The sequence below is a fragment of the Anopheles arabiensis genome, chromosome 3, assembly GCF_016920715.1.
Source record: "Anopheles arabiensis isolate DONGOLA chromosome 3, AaraD3, whole genome shotgun sequence".
In the NCBI taxonomy this organism is placed as follows: domain Eukaryota; kingdom Metazoa; phylum Arthropoda; class Insecta; order Diptera; family Culicidae; genus Anopheles; species Anopheles arabiensis.
In genome coordinates, this window is record NC_053518.1 from 86816898 (window position 1) to 86842136 (window position 25239).

Sequence of the window (25239 nt, forward strand, 5' to 3'; positions counted from 1 at the left end):
TGGTTGTTGTGCGAAGTAGCGTGAGTGAGGGTAATTGAATAGATGCTATGCCTCAAGGTCGTTCTATCCTTTTGTGAACACGAACAGGAGCACAATCGTTACCTGTTTTTGCACACAGTATTGGTGTGCTTTGTCTCGGTGACTGCCACTCATAGGGGGATATGAATACAAAACGGAACTCAGAGAGCAAAAGCAAGAATTTTTGTTTTTTTTTCTTATTGTTTGATTTCAAATGGCACTTACAATCCAAAAACTTAAATAAAAACCTTACTTTGCTTAATAAAGGGCAAAAGATCGTAAATACTGTATACCCAGACTTTTGTTGATGTGTCATGGCACTGGCGGTTGAAAATTCCGTTTCTATGGTTATGTAACAGATGATGGTAAACGTTTCATATGAATGCCTTTCAAATGCATATAACGATCAACAACTAGCTAAATATATGTTATCAGTTGTAGAAAGTACAGAAAGTAAATAAAATAAGATACAAATTACAAAATTAGGCAAACCAGAAACAGATGAGTGACGATGACAGGCAGGATGGCATCGCGGCTGACATGTGGCAGCTGTCATGAGTCAACTGTCATCTGTCAAACGTGAGAGCCGCACGCCATCTTGACAGCCGCCTTCTGCGGTCACGCATCTCTGTCGCTCCCGTAAACAAAGCACACAGCAGGGTTGTTTTTTTCTCTTTTCCGCCTTCTGGAATGGTTTGTAATAAAATTCGGCGTAGTATTTGTGACAGCGTCAGAGCAGATCGAAGCGCTCAGTTTTTTCTCGATAAAATGTCTTTCCGTACATGACGCTCCCCGAGCGAGCACCATCTTGGGAAGTGCAGTAAGTGAAAAAAAAACGCGCCTGGCAAAAGTTGCTTGCACCTGTGTGTTAGCTTTGAAAACAGTGGGCAACGCGTTAAACCTGAAGCTAATTGTCGTTGGCGCCACGAGTGTGTACCGGATCCGCGTCCGTGCCAGAGGAAATTGCACGAAAAGTTCGAAATTTTTGACACCGCCAAAATGCCAGCCGAATTTTACGACGAGGACGGTAAGTCAGTGGGACGGACGATGTGCAAGTACAGTGGGTGATAAGATTCTCGTACACGGTGCCACCGGGGAGGTTGTAGCGGGTGCAATTGTGCTGAAATACGGTGGCAACAATGGAAAAGCAATAGATTTGTTCTTATTTTCGGCAAACTTTTTTCGGTCCTTGCTCATAGCAAGCAAAACAAAGCTCCCGCAAAAAATACAGTGTGTGACAAAAAACGGCAACACCGGGGTAGTAGAATATCTTGTACCCAATAACGCAAAGGTTGCTTTGTTAATTTCGTTGAATTTTCCTTTCTTGTGAGTGTTTTGTTGCATTTCGCATCTTTAGAATTCTAAATACAATATAAGCATGCATTGGTCACTTTAATTTTTCATATCAAATTGTAACAGTAATTTTAAATTCTTTTTTTTTTTACTGAAAGGAGATAAAATATTCTTGTTTCTATCGATAAAATAATACGAACTACAGTACGAATTCAATAATTGAAATTTATATAAATTAATTGAACCCTGCCAACTATTGAGTTGGTGCATAGAAATTGGCACGTTTTTGCATTGATGCGTATTTTTTCAGGCCATGAGATTTTGGGGAATTTTTCGAAAACCGGTTTTCTATGCAGGCGCTTTCATACAATTTGAACAGTCAGCTACCTATTGCAATCCCACAGTAAAGCATACCACTTTAAAAGCCAATCAATTATTAATTTCCGCCCGTAGCATTGTTTAAATGAATTTTACTTAAATCACAGAATTTATGTTTTTTATATTACGTGGAGCGGCATTACTCTCATGGGTAAACGCATTCGCTTCTACAAAGCCTGTCATGAAACGATTCTTATCTGGAGCGTCACTCTCTGTATGCGTGAATCTTACAGGATTCCATTCTTGCTATCGAGATGTTGATGTCATCGAGACGACATCAAGTTGAATCTTCTATTTAGTATAAACGTCTTACCGTGGACATGCCGGCCTATACAGGCTTTCGAGACTTATTAAACACCACGCAACCCGAAGGCCAATCCTTCTCTAAGGGGGGGAGGAACGGATGGTCCATGTGAGGTTTGAACCAACGACGGACGTGTTTTTGAGTGGTACGAGTTGACGAATATACCGTGGGACCACGCCTTAGTTAAAGTTGAATATTGTTTAGCAAAAAAAGTTTAATTTTCGATGAAAATATCTCACTTCTAAAAGCAGATTCGTTGTTGCCATAGAAACGTGACGTGTAGATGAGCATTAGTCATGCAATCAGCTTCGTGTTCGATACGGGATTAGTTTTCAGTCAGTCGTTTAGTGCATTAAATCCCTTTCGGTAAAATGAATTAAGTTCATTGTTTTGGCAAATTCAATGCAAAATTATTCTGTCTCCAGTAATGCAAAATGGTTCTCTGATGTACTTTAAATTACTTGAAAACATAATTTAAAACCTTTAAAAATCTATTCGAACTACAACATTAACAAAACAAATAAATTAAATCTAATCTTTGGTATTTTAAGTGCTTTTTTCCTGCTATAAAAAAAAAATCTTTATCGTTTGGCGTCCGTTCCAGTATTGTAAGCGTATTTTAGAACCATCTTTCTACTTTTGGGCTTTGACGCCTACTGCGATAGCCACGGTTTGTCTCTATAGATTTTCTCTACTAAATTTTAAAGACAAAATACAACATTCTAACAGCAATTGAGTAAATATTCTGGACGCAACTGTAATCGAGTTAGAGAATCAAATATCCTATAGCGATAAGGGACAAACTATTACAGAGGATTCCTTTACGTCCGTGTTCTATACGTACGTACGGAACAACTTACGTGGGCTTTGTAAAAATGTCAAATTGCATGACAACAATATGAGTGTGCTGTTTGCTGCGTTCATACGTGTAGAAACCATTAAAGCTTAAAAAGAAGAAGAGTGTCAATGTAAAAAAAAAATCTCCTTCCTTTTTGTGTCCTTGCATCTCGGGTATAAAAAGACTTTTTCGAGTTTCTTTTACCAAGCTAATCGCAAAGTCCATTGTAGCAAAGAATGGGTCTAGATAAGTAACGATCCACGTCCGGTTTTGTAGCAGAAGCCGGACGCGTCTATTATATAACCACAGTGCGTGCCAAAAAAAAGCACAACCAACAGTAAATTATTTTAGTTGATTGTTCATTTTGTTCAGAAGTGGTCTCATGCTATCATATCTTTGATTTAATACAGTGTAGTCTCTATTTAAGTGCATCTGTAGACTGGACGGCCTCCTTTGATCGCAAAATAAAATTCCTGCCAAGATGTCACTGTAATTAAATAAATCTCTTCTCTCCCTACCCATTGTTCACAGGATTCCGGCTATCGTTTGAGAATGATACCAGCCCGGACGAGCGGCAGTACTTTATGCGCGCCTTCCCGAACGTGAGCAAGATCGCGGAGCGCAGAATACACTGCACCACCTGCAATGCGCACATCGGGACGGCCCCGGTGTCGGAGGCGGTCATCCGGATGCATCCGGTGCTGCGCGTCACGCACTGCCGGAACTGCCACGCGTTCTACAACAGCGGCGACTTCGACAAGGGCGAGGACGGCAGCGAGCTGTACTGCCGCTGGTGCGGCCAGGGCGGCGAGGTGTTCTGCTGCTCCAAATGTCCGTACGTGTTCTGCAAGAGCTGCATCGTGCGCAATCTGTCGCGGGCCTGCGTGCAGGACATTGTGCGCAACGAAAACTGGCACTGCTTCGGTTGCGCACCGCGCATCATGTGGCACCTGCGGGCGCAGCACTGGGCGCTGGAAAACTTTATCGAGAAGCAGAAAAAGTAAGTGATATCGGTTCTGGAGGGAAGCTTCGGGGGGTTTCTTTTTTGCAACAACACGACTAAACCTCTCTTTCACATCCCTCTGTCACACCCAACAGGGAAATAAAGAATCAGGATCTATCGCCTAACGTGATTAGCGCGCTGATGAAGAAGGACCGCACCACGTGCTGCCCGGGCAAGGGCCAAAATCGCAAATCGGTCAATGCGACAGCGACAGCGCCAATGATTACATCGCCGGTAAGCGCGACGAAGAAAACGGCCGCCAAGCGCACGTACGGTGAGGTGAGCGGCAAGCGGGAAGGCTCCATGGAGGGCGGCCCTCGACTCGAACCGGTTGTGAGCATTCCTCCCCTAGCACATTCCATCCTCGGCCAGCTGGACGTGGATCCTGGCATTGCCTTACCCGGCAATGCCCAAGGGGACGCTGCTATCGCATCCTCCTCCGGCTCGGTCGGCTCCTCCGTCACAACGTCGTCCTCGAGCGGAAAGGCAGCGGGCTCGAAGAAACCGCGGAAATCCTCCACCCCAAACAGCGACAGTGGACAGGCGGCACGGCCCCCGCAGGCGAAAAAGAAGCGCATGGCGGGCAATAATGAGGTGGTCTGCACGCCGGATATTATGAGCATGCTGTCGGACGATGGGCCCACCGTTGGCCAGCCGCAGACAACGCCCTCCCGTCCGCCGATCGTTACCGTCGGCGGCAAACCGCTCGTGCCGATCGCACCGAAGCCGGCCCCATACGTTGATCCGGCCACTGGCTCTCCGATGCTGATGCCCGGCAACGGTGCGCTCCCGAGCCCGATGTCGAAGGTGAACGTGCCAAAGCAGAAGGCGATACTGCACCACTCGATACCGCGCAATCTGGCGGTGAGCGTACCGGGCAGCCGGATTTCGATGGCCCCGCTAGACCACCCGGAGCAGGTGGGACCGCAAACGGTGCGCGTGTCGTCGACGGCACCGCGCCAGTCGACGGGCGGCAGCGCACCGATGTACCACACGTTCGAGGGCTACCAGATCGATCTGCAGGCGGCCTCCCAGCAGAGCACCTACCGGCTGCCGAACGGGAAGCTTATACTGGTGCGCAAGCAGACGGCCGACGGGAGTGCACAGAACGCTGCCGAGACGGTAATATCGCCGGTACAGCCGCCCAAGGTTGCGCCGGGCATGTCGGGCCCCATTCCGGGCAATCGCTTGCTGAACAACAACGTAACGTCGGTGCCACCCGGTGCTGCCGGTGGGCCGATGGTTGTCCGCAACGGCCAGGAGATGCGTCGCGTGCCGGCAACGCACGTGCAAAGGCAGCAGGCAATGCAGCACCAGCAGCGTGTCCAAATGCAGATGGCGCAGATGGCCCAGCAGAACGACCAGTACCAGCAGCAGTTCCAGCGCATGCAACAGCGTATGGATCAGCGCACCACTGGCCAGCGCGCGATGGCGCAACGAATGCAGCAACAACAGCAGCAACAGCAGCAGCAGCAGCAGCAACAACAGCAGCTGCACCAGCAGCTCCCACAACCGGGCATGTACGTAGGACCGGCAGCGCCCGGTGCCGGCGGCATCGTTTATCCCGCGGCCGGTGGTGCCGCACCGGCCGTCGTACCGGTCCCAGTACAGCAAGCCCCTCCCAGTCCGGCCGGCAACGCCCAGCAGCCGGCAATACTGGCGCTGCTCCGCGGGCTCGTCAACGGACCGCACGAGGAGACGCCGCTCGGCAGTGCGCGCAAAGACTTCGAGGCGAAGATGCTGGCCGGGGCCGAAATCTGCCACCACATCCTCGGCAAGATCTACTCGCTGACCAACTCGAACTCGTTCAAGAACATACGCAACCTGCGCGACCTGAAGGAGCTGTTCATCCATCTGTCCTACCTGATGACGTACGGGATCGGGCGGTTCAAGACGCTGCACGAGCGGTGCGTGGACGACGTGAAGAAGATGGGCTTCACCAAGGAGTCCGACTTCGTGATGATGGGCGAGCGGGTGAACAACCGCAACCCGGAGGACGACAACAGCGAGGACGACGACGACTGCGAGATCATCGAGCAGAACACGACGGTGATCGAGGTCGACTCGGACGATGAGGCGGCATCCACGGCCGGCAAGGAGAAGGCGGCCACCGAGGGCGCCGCCGGTGGATCATCGGCGAAAAAAGCTCCCAAAACGGTAGCGCAACCGGCGGCCCCGAAGGATGGTCCGGCCAACACGCTAACGGTGGGTGAGATTGTGGTTACGTGGAAGGTGACTGGCGTAAGCGATACACCCGGACAGACACAGACACCGGCGCAAAATGACAAGGAAGGACCGCGTGCTGCCAATACTGATAATGTTGCTGTTGCTGGGGAAATTGTTGTTGCACCGAAAAAGACAACACCGGCTGCTGCTGCTGCTACTCCGGCCGGCGAAGGATCTAATGAGAACGCGAGCCACGACACGAGCGACAAGGACAGTAACAATACCGTTGAGGTTACGATCGAAGCGTTGAATTCATCTGGCACCGGGAATCTGTCGTCTTCCACCGAAACGATGGAAATGATGGAAACGGAGGCAAACAATTCGGTGACCGATTCGGAAGGTCCGGTCGTTAGCGCGCTGCCCAACAAACTCACAGCAACACAAACGCGTAAGTGACATTCATTAGCTTGCCTTTCATCTCCGCGCCGCTTGCACTAATTTTGCATCTAACAACACCAGCTCATGTGATTTTGTTGCACTTTTCACTTCATTTCGTCGTTGTATTGGTGTCGTGAAAATGGCTAATAAATTGTCTCATTTTTGCATCACAAAGTATAGTTTGTACTCGGTAGCATACTAATCGAGAGGGAATATCCATATATTACGTAACTTAGAATAAGGCGTTTTCTAACCCCTTTCTGACAGAGTGAAGGCTTAACCGATAATGTCTCTTTTGATTGAATTTAACAATATTTTAAAAAAGAGTTTTCGTCGATTTTAGTGACATATTAACGAAATGTCGAATTGTTTGAAATTATAATTCCATCAAATGTTGAGTTGCTCCAGAGCAAGTGAGTTGTTAAAGAGTTCACAAATTTGGTGATCATGTTGCACTGTCACTTTCATACCATTTTGTTTACACAAATGCTAGTGTCATACGATGGATAGAAAAAACCCTGTTTTTTATAATTTATAAACTCCAAATGCCAAAAATCCGGACTCGAATTCGACTCCTTTAAATTTGGGATTGACTCCGGAAGGTAGGTCCGCGCACGATAACTCCGGAGTCGTTTGGAACCGTTTAGAATTCTCCGCAGTCGTTCGGAGTCGTTCGGAGTTGTTGGGAGTCGGAGTCATTCGGAGTCGTTCGGAGTCATTTGCAGTCGTCTAGAGTCGATCGGAGTCGGAATCGGAATCGGTCGGAGTTAACAGGAGCCGGCCGGTGCAATGTGCTTGTGATCAGGCATTTCACTTCGTATACAGGCCTTTGTTTCTCTGTTCCAACCGATTCCGAACGACTCCAATGACTCTAGACTTTAGGCGATTCTGAATGACTCCGACTTCGGTCGACTCCGGACGACTCCGGACGACTTCAATGACTCCGGATGACTCCAACGACTCCAATCGACTCAGAACGACTCCAACGACTCCGATTGACTCCGGACGGCTCCGACTCCGGGTGACTTTGGACGACTTCGGGCGACTCTGACTCCGGGCGGAACTAGTTGCAGTATTGCTTAACAGTGGTTTGGATTTTGTCGGAGTCTAAATCGGACTAACAAAAGCCGAAGTCGGATCGGAGTCGTGGGTGGGCTCCAAAGAGCGCATCACTACACTGAATTTACTACTGCATTGATTCAAATTACGAACATTTAATTCATAGATTATTGCGCAACTTCAATTTGTTACAATCAATATAAATCGAGTTGATCACCTTTCTTTTGAATTTGGTTTCATCGAGCAACTAAAACAACTAATAGCAAATTTAAAGAATATGATCCGAAACGTCAAAAAAAGGTTGAAATTGTTACGGTATCTTGAATCAAATGGAGGAATTGAGGAATGGAGACGGTTTCAAGAAAATCTAACAAGAATGTCACTGCCGGTGATCGTTTAGAACATTTATTTATTTAAACTGTAATCAGGACCCACACAATTTACATTCCTTGATGAATTGACATTAGTATTGCATTGATGATGTAAAATTAAAAAACGGTGTTACTCTGGGTATGATGGAAAATAGCTATTAAAATGTGAAGAATGTCCGGGATTAATGTGTAATATCAATTATGCCCGAAGTATTAAAATGTTTGTGAAATAGTTGTTCTCAGATTTAGGAATGAAAAAAACAATAAAACCCCTCAGCATGGTTGCAATGAAGCTACTAGCATCAGCGTTACGTAGTTAATGGATGTCCCTTTATAAATGAAGGATGCATAAATCCTGTTTGCAATCCATATCCATCTCATCTAAAGATCACTTTATCATCATTCCTCTAATCTAATCCAATACGTTTGTGTGCATTTGTGCTTCTCTTGCAGCGGAAGTTGCATCACCTGGAAATGAAGACATCGATTTAGGCGCAGCGGACAAAGATGAGGTGGAAATGATCGAAATCTCCGACAAGGAAGTGTCGGAACTGCTAGACATCCATGCCAGTAGCAACGCAGCGACCGAGAAAGACGCCCAGTCGGAGCAAAAGGACGAATCCATCGAGATAACAGATTCCGATGACGCAGGCCAAAACGGCAGTTCCACTGAAAAGTCTGAGGCAGGCAAGGAAGCGGCAGAAAACGCAACAACCGTATCTGCTGATGATACAGTTGAAACACTGTCGGATGATAAATCTGCTGACGCTGAGCTGGACGCATCCGACCAAAAAGCCGATGATGCAACGACGTGTACAGATAAGGCATCGCTGCCGGATGATATGGAACAGTCGTCCAAGGAAAGCAGCAGTGAAGTTTTGGACCTGATGGATGCAGCCGATGATAGTTACCACAGCGACAGCTCCGACATACAGTTCGGTGCAGAGTGCGACGCTCCAGATTCGGCTGCAACACATAAAGATGGCAATGCTGGGGAGTCTTCATCCGTAAAGAATTCCGAACCGAAGACGGGCGAAAGCGACAAAAATAAGCCCAGTTTGCCATCGGAGACAAAGAAGGGTGAAACTGTAGGAAGCACAAATGAAGCAGAGATTTCGAAGCAACAGGAAAAACAAGCAGTTGAGCCAAGCGCTGTAATCGATCTGGACGCTAGCAGTACCGAAAGTGATGGTAACAAAAGCGCCACGGAGGAAGACGCAGATGCATCTAAGAAGAGTGACGATGCGTCTACGAAGGAAGATGATACAGCTACCAAAAACGAATCGGTGACCACGAAACAACAGGAAAAATCGGAAGCTACTGCTGAGCCTAGCGCTATCATCGATCTGGATGCGAGCAGTACCGAGAGTTCCGACAACAAGAGTGCCACCGAGGAAGACGTGGATGCATCGAACAAGGATAGCGAGCCCACTGTTCAAGAAGAGATTTCAGAGATTTGCACAAATGAGTCAATCGACGAATCGTTGATGACAGACCCTGCCGAACCCGAAACAGCAGGAGTAGAAGTAAGTGATAACAAGGAAGAAAGCACAGACAACCCTAAGGTTCAGGAAGTTGCCGAAGAGATTGAGGAAGTTGTTGGGGAAAACGTAGACACAACGTCTGACGGGTCTAGTGAGCTCCAAAGTCAAGAGAAGGAGACACCGGACGATTCAGCTGAAGTCGTAGGGTGTGAACCTGCCGAGAAAATAGTCTCCGGTGAGGATGATGTCGTATCAGCGAAAACCTCTTCCGAACCTGTAAATAGTAATTCTGAACCAATGGACACGGAAGACGGGCAGCTTTCATGCAACGATGCCGAAGTGATGGACGTTACTGAGGAACAAGAACGGCCGTCTAGTTCGCATGGACAAGAATCGACTGAGATGGATGCGTCGGAGGGAATGGAGCAGGAAGCTAAAGATCTCCCAAACACTGAGCAGCTGCAACTTGCGGAGGAGGAGGTGGTAGATTCCTCTTTAATATCAGCTGACAGCAGCAGCATAACAAACGACAACAAACCAACAGCTACGGATAGTGGCAGCGAAAAGGAAGGACAATTACCACCACCATCACAGTCCACTGCTGAGCTCTCGTCTGAGTCGTCAACCGCTACACCGGTAGTGAACAGTATTGTGTCGAAGAAGGTTGAAGCCGCCGCGGATAATTCTTCCAACGAAAGGGAAGAAAGCGAAGCGGATGAACTGTTCACCACGCCTCCCGAATTGGCCGAACAGGCCCCATCCTCGATGGAAGTTGATTCCAGTAATTTGAACTCAGAGCCATAAATATTAAGGTTTGCTGTAATGTAACAATGTACCATTATCTCTCTCTCTCTCCCTTTCCATTTCTCTGAACTTTGAGTAGCAAGATTTAAGAATCTGTGACGCCTTCGTGCTCCGATAAATTCGTTTAGAGCTAAACTTGTACAATAATAATCCCTAAGTATATCGCATTTGACAACATTGTCTTGAATTTTAACGCTAGGTAGCATCTAGTACCTACTAACCCCCCTCTGCGATCGATGTGTACGTCTCTAAGCTGAGCTTAGTTATGTAAGATGTGTAGGATTACCGATTCTGAAGTAAACCGCGCAGAAGAGCTGAACTGCATGTAATAACTGGGAAAAAAATAAAGCTGAAACTCGAACTCGTTTATGAAGCGTTCGCTGAGTGGTTGGAAGAAAGAAAGAACTCGCAAGAGTGACGGTGATGACCACAGCGCAGCAAAGAAGGTGTGAAAGAAACGGCTGAGGCGCTAAAACCTCGTTAAACTATTTATTAACGGTAACAATTTTGGCAACTAAAGCAAAACACTTAACAAATTTTCTTCCTGGCTGTTCCTCCCTCTGGCCTAATATGTAATCGTCGCCCACATACGCCCCTCGCTGAGCTGTTTAAACGTTCGTTTCTCCCTTTGCCTTCGTGGCGGCCCCATTCGACTCGCCCGGCTTCAGTGCCGGTATGTACTGGCCGAGATAGTTCAGCACAATCTCCCGGTAGCGGTACAGCACCACGCTGATGATGGTCAGCCCGAACAGGACGCCCGCAATGATCTCGTAATCGTTCTCCAGCCGATGGTAGTGCTGCTCGATGCCGATCAGGGCGCCGAAGAAGCGCCCGAACCCAAAGTGTGCCACCACCGGCAGGGCTTGCGCAAGGGCCGACACCTTGCGCGGCAGCAGTTCGCGGAAGTGCAGCACGAGCGTGACCCAGGTCAGTCCGAGCGTCGTCGGCAGCAGCCAGTCCTCGACCACATCCCACAGCGCGTAGTCCAGGATGGCGAGCAGGATGAAGCGCAGCACGAGCGATAGGAACGCGCCGACCAGTATCTTGCACGTGCCGAACACCTCGATGATGCGCCGGGAGTAGATCAGCACCGGGATGGCCAGCAGATCGCCGGCCAGGAGCAGCGTGCGTACGAGCGTCTGGAACACGGTCGACTGTTGCTTCGAGTCGTCCCCGTCCTCGCCGTCGGTGGGCAGGTTGGTCATGTGCGACTCGTCGATCGAGTCGATCACGCTCCACATCGAGCCGAGACCGATCGCAACCAAAAACGGAAGCCAGCAGCGCTGGAAGTACTTGCGGCACGCCGGCACGGACAGGAACTTCTGCGGCACGGTGCGCAGCTGCCACCACTCTTCCGGCGGCGACAGGTCCATCTTGAGTGGGCTGAGCAGGATGACGGCGGCAGTGGTGTACAGCAGCACGAACAGCATGTACGGCTGCTCGTAGTCATCGTTGAAGAAGATGATCCAACCGACGGCACCCCAGACGAGCTGCCGGCCAAAGTCGGCGACGCCCGAGGTGGTGCGATCGCGCGTCACGATCACGATGATCGTGTTGAGCAGTGTGAGGGCGCTGAGCAGGAAGAAGTCGAGCAGCGAACGGATCGACAGGTAGTAGTAGAAGGTGGAGTCACCCTCATCATCATCACCGTCGTTGTCTTCGTCCTGAAGAATAGAGACTCATGAGAAACTGATTCAAAACTTCAGAGAGTCTTCACAGATACTTACACCATCGCAAGTCGTACCGTACAGAAGACTCTCGCTCTCCTCGTACGGATCGGCAATGTCACACTGAACCACAGGCTTGCATCCTGCCGGCTGTGCCTTAACCCAGGCCTTATCCAACGGACATCTGAAACCATCTGAAATAGAGGAAAAACAGATCACCAGTTGAAAGATCCTCATCCTCTCAGAACAAATCCAATGATACCTACCCAACGGATAACTGCACTCATCTCCCTCGTCCTTCTCGTTGTGCGCATCAAACGTGGCCTTCACCTGGATGATGCCCTCGCTGTACGTGTGGCAGATCTCGTCCTCCTCATCCGCATCCGCACACACGATCGCCGTCGGCACGATCACCGTCTCCTGGCTGTCCGGCACTCCGTCATTATCATCATCATCATCCTCCGCATCCGGGATACCATCGTTATCGTCATCGCTGTCCTGCTCGTCCGGAATCCCGTCATTATCATCATCCGGATCCTCATCGTTCGGGATACCATCCCCGTCCAGATCGTTCTTGTTGCGCTGGTTCTGATCGTGCACATCCAGAATGCCATCATTGTCATCATCCACATCTTCCGAGTCCGGGATGCCATCGTTATCATCATCGTCATCCTCCGTATCCGGAATACCGTCATTATCATCGTCCGTATCCTCATCATCCGGGATACCGTCACCGTCCAGATCGTGCGTCACCGGGCGACCCTCCAGCTCATCCGGGATGCCATCATTATCATCGTCCGGATCTTCCGCATCCGGAATGCCATCATTGTCATCGTCCGCATCTTCCGCATCCGGAATGCCATCATTGTCATCATCATCATCCTCCGCATCGGGCACACCGTCCCCGTCCAGATCGTTCGCGTTGGATCGATCCTGCGCATCCGGTACCCCATCATTATCATCGTCCACATCCTTATCGTCCGGAATACCATCATTATCGTCATCCTTATCCTCCGCATCCGGGATTCCATCGTTATCATCATCCGTATCCAAATCATTCGGAATGCCATCCCCATCCAGATCGTTAAACTTGGCCCTTCCCTCGAGCGCATCCGGAATACCATCATTATCATCATCCACGTCCTGCTCGTCCGCTATGCCATCATTATCATCATCCGGGTCTTCCGCATCCGGAATGCCGTCATTGTCATCGTCATCGTCCTGCTCGTTCGGTATGCCGTCACCGTCCAGATCATTCGAACGCGGCGTACTCTCGAGCGCATCCGGAATGCCGTCATTATCATCGTCCACATCCTCCGCATCGGGTATGCCATCGTTGTCATCGTCATCATCCTCCGCATCCGGAATACCGTCATTGTCATCGTCATCGTCCTGATCGTCCGGTATACCGTCACCGTCCAGATCGTTGGTTTTGGCCACACCCTCGAGCGCATCCGGCACACCATCGTTGTCATCGTCCAGATCCTTATCATCCGGGATGCCATCATTGTCATCGTCCGTATCTTCCGCATCCGGAATGCCATCATTATCATCGTCATCGTCCTGATCGTTCGGTATACCATCCCCGTCCAGATCGTTCGACTTGGCCTTACCCTCGAGCGTGTCCGGAATGCCATCATTATCATCGTCCACGTCCTGATCGTCCGGGATGCCATCGTTATCATCATCATCATCCTTATCGTCCGGAATGCCGTCATTATCGTCATCCGGATCCAGCTCATTCGGGATACCGTCTCCGTCCAGATCGTTGCTCGAGTCTGGATCACGCGAATCCGGAATACCATCATTATCGTCGTCCGTATCCAGATTGTCCGGAATACCATCCCCGTCCGAATCGCGCTCGATCGTACCCTGACCGCTGCCCAGATCTAGCACCGCACCTTCGTCATCGTCCTGCGAATCTTCCTGTTCCTTCAGCCATGCCGCCATCTGGGCCGATTTTGCATGGCGCGCATAGCACGTGCTTTCGAACTGATTATCCTTCTGGCAGGTGTACGTACAGTTCTCCAAGTTCAGCAAACCGGTCTGCAAGAAGACGATGTAGCTTTAACAATGATTCTCTTGATCATCCGATCTTCAATATAACCTACCTTTTCCGCAGCCCAATCGTGGCAGATGCCATTGTCCGAACACTTTTCCTGCACGATGAACGCACCCTTGCGATTGCACAGGAAGCTGGCCTGCGGGGCACAGATGTCGGGCGGTGGCGTCCTGCTCACGGCGAACATTAGCAGCACGTACAGCACCATCGACGCAATCAGCGTAATGGCGGTCAGGATGCGCAACCGCTTGCCGTACGCGAACGCATTGCCGATCGCCCACTTGTCGACGAGCAGGGCGAACACGAACGGGCCGAGCAGTGCCGCCAGCGGAATAATGATCGAGATCGAGTAGATCTCATTGTAAGCGAAGCCCTTCTGTGCCATGTTCGACTGGAGGAAGGGATAGATACATCCCAAGCCTAAATGGAGGATACCAAAACAGTGCGTCATATGGAGATAGTTTTCGGGAAGTAGTCAAACCAGCAGCACTTACCTCCGTAGAATAGGAAGAGGACACATTTTAGCGAGAGGCTGTGCTTGCTCTCGAACAGTGACTTTTCCTCCATTTCTTCCTGTGGCAAGTTTTGATCGGGCTGTTGCCGACCCTCAGCAGTGTAGCAACGCCAAAATCTAAAACACTTTATCTATGCTTGACCGTCTGGTGAAGCCTCCTGACCTAGATTTGCGAGTTGGATGGTTTCGGTAACGATCAACAGCAAAAGAAGAGGTAACAAATGTCGTGAAATTAAACAAGCGTCAAGCGATGTGGGAGATGCCGTACGGAAGATCGCCGTATCGCTTTGATGTGACAACTTGGGAACGTTCGAGGTCCAATTCGGTCCTCTCACTGTACTATGTGGTTTGTAATCTGACTTCTGAACGATCAAGGCTAGGTTCAGGAGGATTATACTTCTCCACTGTTTCGCCTACTGTTGCCTTTTTGTGTAAATTTAGCAAGATTTATTTCGGTAGCAATTGATTTAGCGTCTCTTCGTTTGCTCTGGCGGACGCTTCATTGCGTATAAGATGCGCAGTTTAGGTTTGCGTGAATTGGAGCACACTTGATCTAGTTGGCGTTCAGTTCTATTAATTTGTTTGAGCTCAGAATAAAATGTCATCTTGGGATGATTGGACATGAAGAGACATCCTACAGACATTGAAGATTCAAACAAAACAAAAAACAACCTAATCACAGCTGTACAGACTCAAATCTTTGCAAAAAATTAAACCCACTCCACACTTCAACAGTGTCCAAGAAATGTGTGCTCTACTACTACCACGGTGGCAATTAATCTGGTGAAATGAGCCAATTCATTTTTCTGCATGGAGCAAACGTTCCACTTCACCTCTTTCAATGACCACTAGCTGGGTCTTGAACTGGCAGTCTTGAATCGCCTTGAAATCAGCTGTGTCAGTACACCTTCACCCATTTCTCCTGGGCCAATCTTCGAGTGTCGTAAATTTCCATCATCCGCCAAACGTGTTCTTCTCAATGTCCGTCCACTGCGACCGTCAACGGTACTCTCCAGACTAAGACCTGCAATTGCAATTTGCCTTGTCAAAAATGCAAAACACACGCGCTCGCAGTCCGGTGGGTGTAACCAAAGTCAACCCCCTTTTTCTCTGTGTACCTGGTGTTCTTTTCCCTGGCAGCGGGATAAGCAAATAAATTTCATAATCAGCACTGGCATGAGCGGCAGAGGGTGTCATATAGACACAGAACCCGAAGAAGACGAAGAAGAAGAATAAGAAGAAAAAACGGAATACCAACCATTGAGCGTTGAGAGCGCCCGTGCGCACTCTGTGTGTGTGTACGGGCACAGGTCGTCGCTTCTAAATTTATCAATTTTCTACAATTTAGCAATCATCATCCTAAGCGAACCCAAGCCAACACTGAGTATAACGAGCCGCCCGCGTCTGTCGGATGTACCCCGTACCGTGTACCTCACTACAAGCCCCGACATCCGAGACGCGGTTCCGAGAAGGAAAGCCATCAAAGAGTCGGTGTGAAAGCGCATCTGCTGACATAAAATATTTACTTATCCTTCGTTTCGTCTTTTTCTTTTTTCTTTTTGCATCGCAGACAATTCGTTGGCTTTTTGCATTTGCGTTCATGACGCGAAGACTACAAACATTATTAGTCCAGTGAGCTAATTTTCTTCTGGATGTAGTGCGGATTTTATTAGGATTCTGTTTCGATTCTTGCCACGCACCAACCAATCGCACAAAAGCAAGCGATGCACCACAACACAGCACCAAAAATTACACAGTTTGGCATCTCGGTCAACTGTGTGCTGCATGGTTTTGTGTAGCTTAGTTGTGTCGTCGTCGATCGCAGTAGCCTGTATGATGATGTCGTGTGACAGTGTGATTAACGTCAAAACAAGCCGGCAAGCAAGTGAGAAGTGATCTTTTTTTTTTGTCTCTGCTTCTGCTGTGGTGGGTGTCGTTGTGATAGAAATAAACGTTGGAAGGCAAAAAAAAGGAAGTGTGTCAAAGGAAGGTAAAAGAACAATATGCACAAGCAATAATATTAATTGCTTTAAGTCACCAGGCCGTGTGGGTTAACAACATGCGCGCCAGGAGTGCAGAGGTGAGCTTTATACATAGGACTATTCTGCGATTGGGGTACACCAATCAAGTCCCAGATTGGCCGATAGCTTAGATCACGATTACGGTAGGACGAGCAAATGAGTTCGTTTGTGCCACCAAATAAAACGGAAAAAGAAAGCGCCAGGCTTTGCAACAGTTTGAACTTATCGAAATGGAAGATATGCAATAGTAGATACTCTGAAGAAACGGCTGAACCAACCTATGTGTCTCGAATCAATTAAATACGGCAAACATACGATACCGTAGGCAAGAAGGTGCTCGATAGTGGCAGGATTGGATAAAATGTGGACATTCTAGAAATCAGTGATGCCTTACAAGGATGGGAAGTATCTCGCTAATAAGAGAGGCAGCTAAAGATCTCAACTACTAATGTCACTAACGAACATGGTTTGTTCTATACGTCGGTCAGAAGCATTCATGTTGGAGAAGTCAATTTATCGCCTCAATTTATTGGTGAAGTAAATTTACTGACATAGAGAATGCTGTCGACCAGTTGATGATTCCATAACCTACTTTTATCAATGATGCCTTAGATCTAAATATGACGAAGGCTCTAACTATGCAACTCTTGCACAGCTTAAACTTTCTTATGTACAACTTCACCAGTGGCACATTCTCACCAAATATGTGAAAAAGTAGTCATCTTTTCATCTTTTTCTTCAATCTTCGGAGCGAAGATTTGAACCCAAGGATTGTGAAGCTGGAAGCAAAAGAGCGGTCAAACTGTTTCGCGTTAAACCATCAGACAGGAACTTCTTCTTCTTCTTTGGCACAACAACCGTTGTCGGTCAAGGTCTGTCTGCATTACTAATGGGCTCGGCTTTCCGTGACCTATTTATTACCACAGCAAGAAAACATTCCCTTAAGCCCTTAGCTTGCGCTAACGACGCAAAATGCAAGATCCTATAGAAAATTTAACAAAAAGGTCTTCATTTTCAATCGTCGCACTATAGAGCGTATCTTTTTGACTCTATAGTGAGAGGATGTTGGTTAGTGAGTTGTTGTTAGATGCGGACTACTTGGATAATTTTGGTATCTTTGGCCCTGTAAGTATTCTTGCACACTCAGCCACGACGTAGTGATTCATCCATGTATGCGTTGGACGAAAAACGACAACTATGGTTTTGTCATGTGTGAAGGAAAGCAGTGATTATCAAACTGCTAAAGAACATATAAACTGTGAATTAGTGTATTAGTGACTTAATGTGGCAGTGGCAGGGATTGACTGTCCGGCTAAGTACTAAATAAGTCTGGAAAGCCTGTATAGGCTGGCATTTCCACATTTATAGTCACGTCAAATAGAAGTAGAATAATGTTTATTGACACGATATTGTGAAGATTGTGCATTGAGATTGAAGGAAGTCCCAATATAAGAATGGAAAATGGAAGCGGGTCAAGAATTGTACATGTCCTAAGCCATGGTCCTAAGCCCCGAATGGACTGCATACGGAAATTGGGAATGTGAGCGAAAGAGATGTAAAAGTGAATCATATTTGGGCATGGTGAGAAATAGGATCAGGAAACGAATAGTTTGGAACAGATCAACTGCTCAGCATCTGGGCAATCTGAACTAATAGATCCAAACTAAGGTGACTATATCGAGAGACGTAAACCATAAAGACCTGAATAACAGGCCTTGAAGCTTTGCCCTGAGGAGTTATTACGCTTCTAACGTTTCGAGCCTGTTCCAAATCACAGTACTCGTTGGACCTCATATAGAGCAGAAGAGAGAGGGTACATCCCTACATCGTATTTCCCTACAATTCCCCCATTCAAAATGATGTTGGATAACCCAATTCCTAGACGTCATCTAAAGGACACAAGAAGATTATTAGAATCACACCACGGATTGCACTGATACACTGGTTGCAGTAGAGAAGCACTTGGGGATCAGGTTTTGCGGAAGCTATCCGAAACCATTCCCGACACTGGTTGAAATTTACTATGACAGAATCGATCCTATAAATATCCCAACACCAATTTAGATGCTGGAAGCTCATGTCACCGCAATGTTCAAAACTGTCACCAAAACTGAAAGCAACCACCACCGCAAAATCGACCACCGTTTTTGGCGGATGCCCTCCGCGCACTCCAAACACGTGTTGCCGCCCGTTCCGTTTGAATTTACGGTTTGAATCCATTGCTCCAACGTCTCGTACACTCGTACCTGCCGGTTTCGCCCGGTTTTAATTGCTTTCGTATCGGTTCGCCTCTGTGTGTGTGTGAGAACGTTTGTGTGCGCGCGAACCACTGTCACCACGAGTTTGCCGTTGTCGTCCACTTGCTCACAAGCAGCCGGTCTGCTGAAGCGGAGGTTGAGATTTCGATTTTTAATTTTATCACACCGGCAACGGCCACCGATTTAGCCCGGCACTCTGGTATGTGTCACGAAGCATTCGATCGCACCCGCATTGGGGCACACAGAATCGCGTGTGTGGTTGGGAGCGCGTCGTAGCGCATCGGAAGCGGTTCCGCGCGAACCCCGACCCGGTTTGCTGTACCGAAAACAACCGCCCCCCCCCCCCCCCGCCGTTGCAGTTCGGTTTACGTAAATACCTCGTCGGGTAATTTTTCACCACTCTTGTGTGTCACACTTGGGAGACAGGGAAATACACACACACACACGCGCGCGCAATGGATCGACTGAAAAAAAGGGAAATCACGAGCTCGCAGGGAGACAGCATCCTACTTAAACGGCTGGAACGAACTGGCAACAACTGCACTTTATGCAATTGATGCAGTTGGCGCTGTAACGATCGCTCCAAGGGCAGTTTGTGTGCTGTTCGCTGGCTTAGCGGCTCACGCTCACGCACCAACAGACCGGATTGCACATACAAGCAAGCGCACAATTCATTTCACCAGGCCTTTCTCCATTTCACCAGCCCTTTCCGACCCGCTGACGTTGACAGGTGTCACCATTGTAACACATTTATATTTCATTCACGCGAATTTCCGCTCCGCAACTGAAGCGGACCGCGCAAACTGAAACGGAGAGACACCGAGAGAGAGAGAGAGAGAGCCGGTGGGCAAGTAAAAATAACCCACCCAGCAAGCTCGTTCCGCTGTTCTGTCTGGCACGAAATTTTTTCACAGCATCACAGCAACACACACACAGTTTGAAAGGAAAGCAGGTTCATCACAGCATACTTTTCTTTCCGTTTTCTATTTTCACAGCATTTTCCACTGACAGTTGTGTGAAGTTGGAATTTTCTGCACCGAACAGCAGAGACACAAATTCCTCTCCAAACAAATTCCACAAATTGGTGACAAAAAATTTGCACACAAAAATAGTATACACACCCACACACACGCAATCGTACAAAGACAGGCGCTCTGTCACAGAAACGGCACTACTTCGAAGCGCGCTACGCCAAACCGCCTTAGACCGCGGACAAGGTTCCGAGCGGACTGACACGGCGCAGATTAGCAACAGGCGCTCGGCAAGCGAACTATTCTCGGACGGCGGGACGTACAGGCCGAAACAACGGCGCTTTGAGCAGCGCACGAACACCCACCGAAGGCCGGACCGGTAAGCGGCAGGAGCATGCGCTCGCAGTCGGAGAGAATGAGTGTCCTTGTTTGGATGCGGTGGTTGAGTGCACTACATGGAGACGCCTGGTCGCTCAGCGACAGCAACATCAACAGCACCAAAGCAAGGTTGTTTTTGTTTGGGTTTTACTAGTCGGGGTGCGTTGGCGCTTCTTCGAGTGTTGAAAACATGTGAAATTGTTTTGTGAAGTGATATGATTTATGCAGAACAAAACATTCTTCTTTCCAAGGTGAGTTTATCAATTAATTATAGTTGATTTTTTCTGATGATCACATATTGGACTCAACTTTGCGTATGGACATAATGGGTTTCAAACCCACCCAAAACCAGTTATCTAACGCGGCCGTGTAAAAAAACTGTTGCGCTCTAATTTCGCCCTGACCGCCGTCTCATTGTCTGGGGGAGGACTGGCAAACCTGTCAGCGTTAACGAGTCAGCGGCACGTGCCATCAATCAGCCGCTGGCCAATCAGGAGCTGCTGCCGTTGGAACAGGAGGAAGTGTCATAACATTGTTGAGATAGGTTGATTGCTACATTTAGCGGGAGAGAGAGAGAGTGCATGGATAATAATGGCTTATTTTAAGCGGCATATTAAAGACTGGATTGAGCTTTGCGGTCATCAAACAATGGCATAGATTGTTTACATGAGTAATTGAATGGCTCAATTAGAACAAGCCGAGCGGTTGGAAACTAGAAACTGTTTCACTAACTTTCAAACATGATATCTTTTATGATATATCAACGAAAAGTATGTTTTTGCAAGTCTCATTATGGAAAATATGAAAAAAGACAATCAAAATCCTTTGTATTTAAGCGATAGTTATTGGTGTGTGTGCTCTAGCTAGAACAATGTGTTGGAAGAGGTTTGCAGGTTTTAAATGTGGTAATATTGATTTAGAAGACTATGAACTAGTGGTGTGCTCTCTGGGGCGCACCTACGACTCCGATCCTACTTCAGCTATTGATAGTCCGATTCTGACTCCAAAATCCAAACAAAATCCAAACCACTAGTTCCTCCTACTTCAGCTTACTCTGGATGACTCCGGCGGACTCCGGACGACTCCGGATGACTCCCGACGACTCCGGATGACTCTGGACGACTCTGGCAGGCTTTGGATGACTCCAGCTTACTCTGGATGACTCTGACCGACTCCGGACGATGACTCTGGGAGCTCTGGAAGTCTTTGGAAGACTCCGGACGACTCCAGATGGCTTCGGACGACTTCGACCATGGACGACTCCTTCTACAGACGACTCGGGATGACTTTGGACGACTCCGCATGACTCCGACTCAGGACGACTCTTGATGACTATGGACGACTCCGACCAACTCATGATGTCTCCGGACGATTCCAAACGGCTTCGGATAATACTGAACAGACCGTCATACCCTCGGAGGACGGAGTCGGATCCAAAATTCTCGGAGTCGGATTGGAGTCTACTCTGGATTTTTGTCATCTTTACCCATCACTGCTATCAACGTTTCAAAGTGCAGACTGTGATCGTTCCAGAGCACCTGGAAGTTATTAGTAAGGAAAATTATATGCGATGCTACTGCACAGGCACAACACGAACATTTCAAATCACTTGGAGTATCGTAGATAGTTATTTCCCGTCGAATTAAAGCAATAGAAATGATCTAAAAGTTGGAGAATGCCGCTTCCATATGAACTGAAGCTTTTAGAGACTACGAATGTCGCTTATTCACTTGAATAGTTTACCCATTTTACATTCTTGGGATTACTATCTGCGCTGATCGATGAAAGTCATGATCTGACTTGCCAGTCGTGTTATTTTATTCAATACAGGCTCCTAAATAGTAGTTGAAAATGATGGAACATATTTTGAAGCTTCAGTAAGTTGCCAAGTTTACATAAAAAAGCATCAGAGTTTGATTAAAAGCGTTTTCTAACTTATAGGTCGTTCTATTATCTAGAGACGGATTAACAAATAGGCTTTCCGAATTTAAACTAAAAATTGGAGTAAACACTGAAGTGGTCTCGTGGTACAGTCATCAACTCGAACGACTCAACAGCATACCCATCATGGGTTCAAGCCTAGAATGAACCGTCCGCTTGACGCGATAGGACTTGACTATTCGGCTACAAGGTACTTATTCTCGAAATTCTGTAAAGGCCGGCAGGTCCAAAATGTTGCACACTTGACGGCGCATAGGTCCGAAGTCCTACAGTCTTATGGGGAGAAATTGAAATCGAACGGACAGATGGATTCGTTAAATGGGGATGCGACATCTCAGAATTGTAAGCAGTGGGCGATTTCTTGATGATCGCAGATTTGGGCCAACGCCAACGGGATCACATATAACTACAATCTGGGGTCGACTAAAGGTCCCAAAAAGCTTAAATACTACTTCGAAACCTGTCAAACATAATTGGATCAAGATTTTGCTATTTATGTTGGAGATGTTTGGGACTGTCAAATATCATTTTGAGCCAGTAAAGATTTCTGTAATATAGTGAAAACTAAGACATTTAACGTTTGATACTCAGTGTGGATCTTGCGCTAGTAATTGTCTATTGTTTGTACTTACCTGAAGCATTAAAGTACTACAACTTTTGATGAGTTAAGAATCCCTATTAAATAAAATAGCTAGATTTTTCCGGATGTAACACATTTCCATCTCCTTCATAACACCATTCCCCCTCTGCATCGGATTCCAATTATTGCTTAGCTTTATTTACAAATATAAAGTGTTTCTGTTTTTGTTGTTGTTACCCTTTTAAACGTACACAGTAATTCGGGTGTAACGCAACCGACCGTTATTATAGCATCACGTGATGCGGGAAAAAGGAACAAACCCAGGCTGTCGCAAACCGTAATGGCAGCGTTGCGTTCGCTTTTGAAGCGATCTTTAAACTCCACTTTAGGAAGCCTGTCCCACGTTCTGCGCGTAATTTCACGATAGTGAGCCGGGGGAATATTTTTGTTAAATGACTTTCATAACATTTAAGGCGTACAATTATCATCATTCGGTTGTTTGTTGCTGCTGTAGAGCGCTCTAGTAGAGAGTTTGTGTGTGTGTGTAAGGCGTGTAAATAGTAAATAGCGTATATAGTGATTGTACCTTGTTCTTGTATCAACATTCGGATTATCGAGGGGAGGAATCTCTCCCAGAGTCGTCGTTTTTCCATTGTTTGCATCGTTAGCGATTGTTTCGATTTATGTGTGCGACTTTTAGCGTTTTAGAGTTGCTTTGTCCTTCTATACCATTAATCGTGTTGGGTCTGATCGATTGTTAAGCTATTTGAGAGGTACGCGAAATGGACTTTTTGACGACGATGAAGGTATATAAAATGAGAAAATGGTAAATCAAATTAATGAAAGGTTTGATTATCTAAAACTGAGTTTCGTGTCGTATTAGTAAACCTAAAGCTAAAACTAAACCATTCCTAAAACGGTAGAATAAAAGAAGGATAAAACAATAAGAAGACGTATCTTAGTTAACTAAGCGAACACTCAACGGTGTACACCGAGACGCCGGACGAATGACTTTGCATTTTACATACTTTTACCCTATAAACTCTAAAACATTGCGAGAAGAGAACAAATCATTTGAACCTAGCACTGAGATGGGTTTGCATAAACTGGCGAAAGGTGTGTGAACTTCTTTTGAAATTTCCTACTTTGTCTTCCTCGTGTGTGTGGAGTATGGAAACGAATTTCTCCGCTTCGAAAAGCTAATAAATACGCTGTCCTAAACTGTCCTGATTCACAAATAATTTAACGAAACAAACGAAGAATTTGATTGCAATGATCGCCTACCATCCACTTGATCCAACGGTTTTCGTTTTTAAATTTAACGATCGATTTTGTGTTCTACTTTTTTTTTTGGTACGATATTTCCCGAAGCAGCCCTACATCCTACACCGCAAAGCACCTGTCGAACGGAAGCTTCCTCAGCACGGTACAGCCCCTTCCTCTCCCGCCCTTTTGGGACGGACCGCCCGTGCGGTGTGTAACAAGTAGTCTAAAGTGGACTAGCATAGCTCGGAGCCTTTTTGTTGTCGATTGTGTGGGAACCACTGCGGCTTAGTAGCGGAAGTGACCCTTCCGACCACGGTAGTTGTGATAGATCCGGAGCGGCTGATAGCTACCGTTCGTCTGTACCGGCTGGGCCAGCGGTGTCTGCTGCTGCTGCCCATTGGCCCCGTCCGGCGCGGTAATGTTAAGCGCCGAAGCGGACGGTTCATGGTGCAACCGGGCGGCACAACGGGGCGCCAGCACGAGATGGTACAGCAGGAAGTAAACGACCGCAATGACGCACGCACTGATCGCGAGCGCCTGGAAGGTGATGATCAGATCGTCAATCTTCGTCCACATGCCGATCAGTGCGCCGACAAAGCGCCCGAGACAGAAGTGAAAGATGACGGGCAGCGCCTGGCCGGTGGTGATGATACGGCGTGGCATAATGTGCCGCATGTAGAACACGATCGTCAGCCACGTCAGGCCGAGCGTTACCGGGTACAGGAAATCGATGATGACACGCCACCAGCCGACCTCCGTCGTGGCGAGCAGCGAAAAGCGGAAGATGAACGTCGTGATGGCGGTAATCAGGATGTTCGAGTGGCCGCAGAAATCGACAATCTTCTCCGCGTACCAGAGCGTCGGGATGGTCAGCAAGGCGCCGAGCACGACGAACGCACTCCAAACCTCACCGTAGTAGCTGTCGGCCGGCGGATGGATGTCGTACGTCTTCACCAGCACGCCCTCGTAGTTGTCCAGCACGGCCCAGAACGTGCCGAGGATGAGCGTGACCAGGCAGAGGCCGGCCGACTCGGGACCGTACCGGCGGATGGCGGACATCGGGATCGCCACCATGCCGCACTTCGTGTGCCACCACATCTCCGGCGGTGTTAGGGGCATGCCGGACGAGACGAGCAGCACGAGAGCGGCGAGCAGGGCCAGTCCAACGTACCCGTAGTACGTTTCGAAGAACCAGCCCAGTGCGAAGTAGGAGACGGCCCATCCAATTGCACCCCAAACGATCTGTCGCCCAAAGTCTCCGCGGCCGGAGGAGGTTTCGCGCGTCGCAATGATGGTGGCTGCGTTCAGGAGGACGATGACGGCGAGCAGGAACGCATCGCCGAACGAGCGGAGGGTGATGTACGACCAGAAGGTCAGCTCAGGATCTCCAACAATCTACAAAGAGACAAACGAACCTTGAAGATT

The 25239-nt window shown here is 47.9% G+C and overlaps 4 protein-coding genes across 7 annotated transcripts in view; 2 read left to right on the forward strand and 2 right to left on the reverse strand.

Moving 5' to 3' along the window:
• The first annotated feature begins 637 nt into the window (after window positions 1-637).
• LOC120901000 lies at window positions 638-10523 on the forward strand. Its single transcript, XM_040308668.1, has 4 exons — window positions 638-1045; window positions 3363-3831; window positions 3930-6448; window positions 8322-10523. The coding sequence occupies exons 1-4, from the start codon at window positions 1018-1020 to the stop codon at window positions 10154-10156; spliced, it is 4851 nt and encodes a 1616-aa protein (XP_040164602.1). The 5' UTR covers window positions 638-1017; the 3' UTR covers window positions 10157-10523.
• Window positions 10524-10610: 87 nt separating this feature from the next.
• On the reverse strand, window positions 10611-19939 carry LOC120901001 (dentin sialophosphoprotein-like). 2 transcript variants are annotated; one of them, XM_040308669.1, is made up of 6 exons: window positions 19800-19939; window positions 14380-14562; window positions 13935-14305; window positions 12090-13869; window positions 11884-12017; window positions 10611-11820 (listed from the first exon to the last, which is right to left on the reverse strand). In XM_040308669.1, exons 2-6 carry the CDS (start codon window positions 14450-14452, stop codon window positions 10765-10767), a joined length of 3414 nt encoding a protein of 1137 aa, XP_040164603.1. In that variant the 5' UTR covers window positions 14453-14562; window positions 19800-19939; the 3' UTR covers window positions 10611-10764. The 2 variants fall into 2 exon arrangements, with proteins under 2 accessions (XP_040164603.1, XP_040164604.1); XM_040308670.1 differs by lacking the exon at window positions 19800-19939 and adding an exon at window positions 19056-19175.
• An 87-nt stretch (window positions 19940-20026) lies between these two features.
• Window positions 20027-25239, forward strand: part of LOC120901003 (alpha-N-acetylglucosaminidase) — a 37877-nt gene continuing 32664 nt past the window's right edge. The window contains exon 1 of one of the 2 annotated variants that reach the window (XM_040308671.1): window positions 20027-20278. In XM_040308671.1, coding sequence (XP_040164605.1) covers window positions 20243-20278 — 36 coding nt within the window. In that variant the 5' untranslated portion in view covers window positions 20027-20242. The remainder of the gene's footprint in view (window positions 20279-25239) is intronic. The other variant, XM_040308672.1, reaches the window with a different exon arrangement.
• LOC120901004 overlaps window positions 22720-25239 on the reverse strand; it is a 30682-nt gene continuing 28162 nt past the window's right edge. For both annotated transcript variants that reach the window (XM_040308674.1, XM_040308673.1), the window contains exon 6: window positions 22720-25209. In XM_040308674.1, coding sequence (XP_040164608.1) covers window positions 24100-25209 — 1110 coding nt within the window. In that variant the 3' untranslated portion in view covers window positions 22720-24099. The remainder of the gene's footprint in view (window positions 25210-25239) is intronic.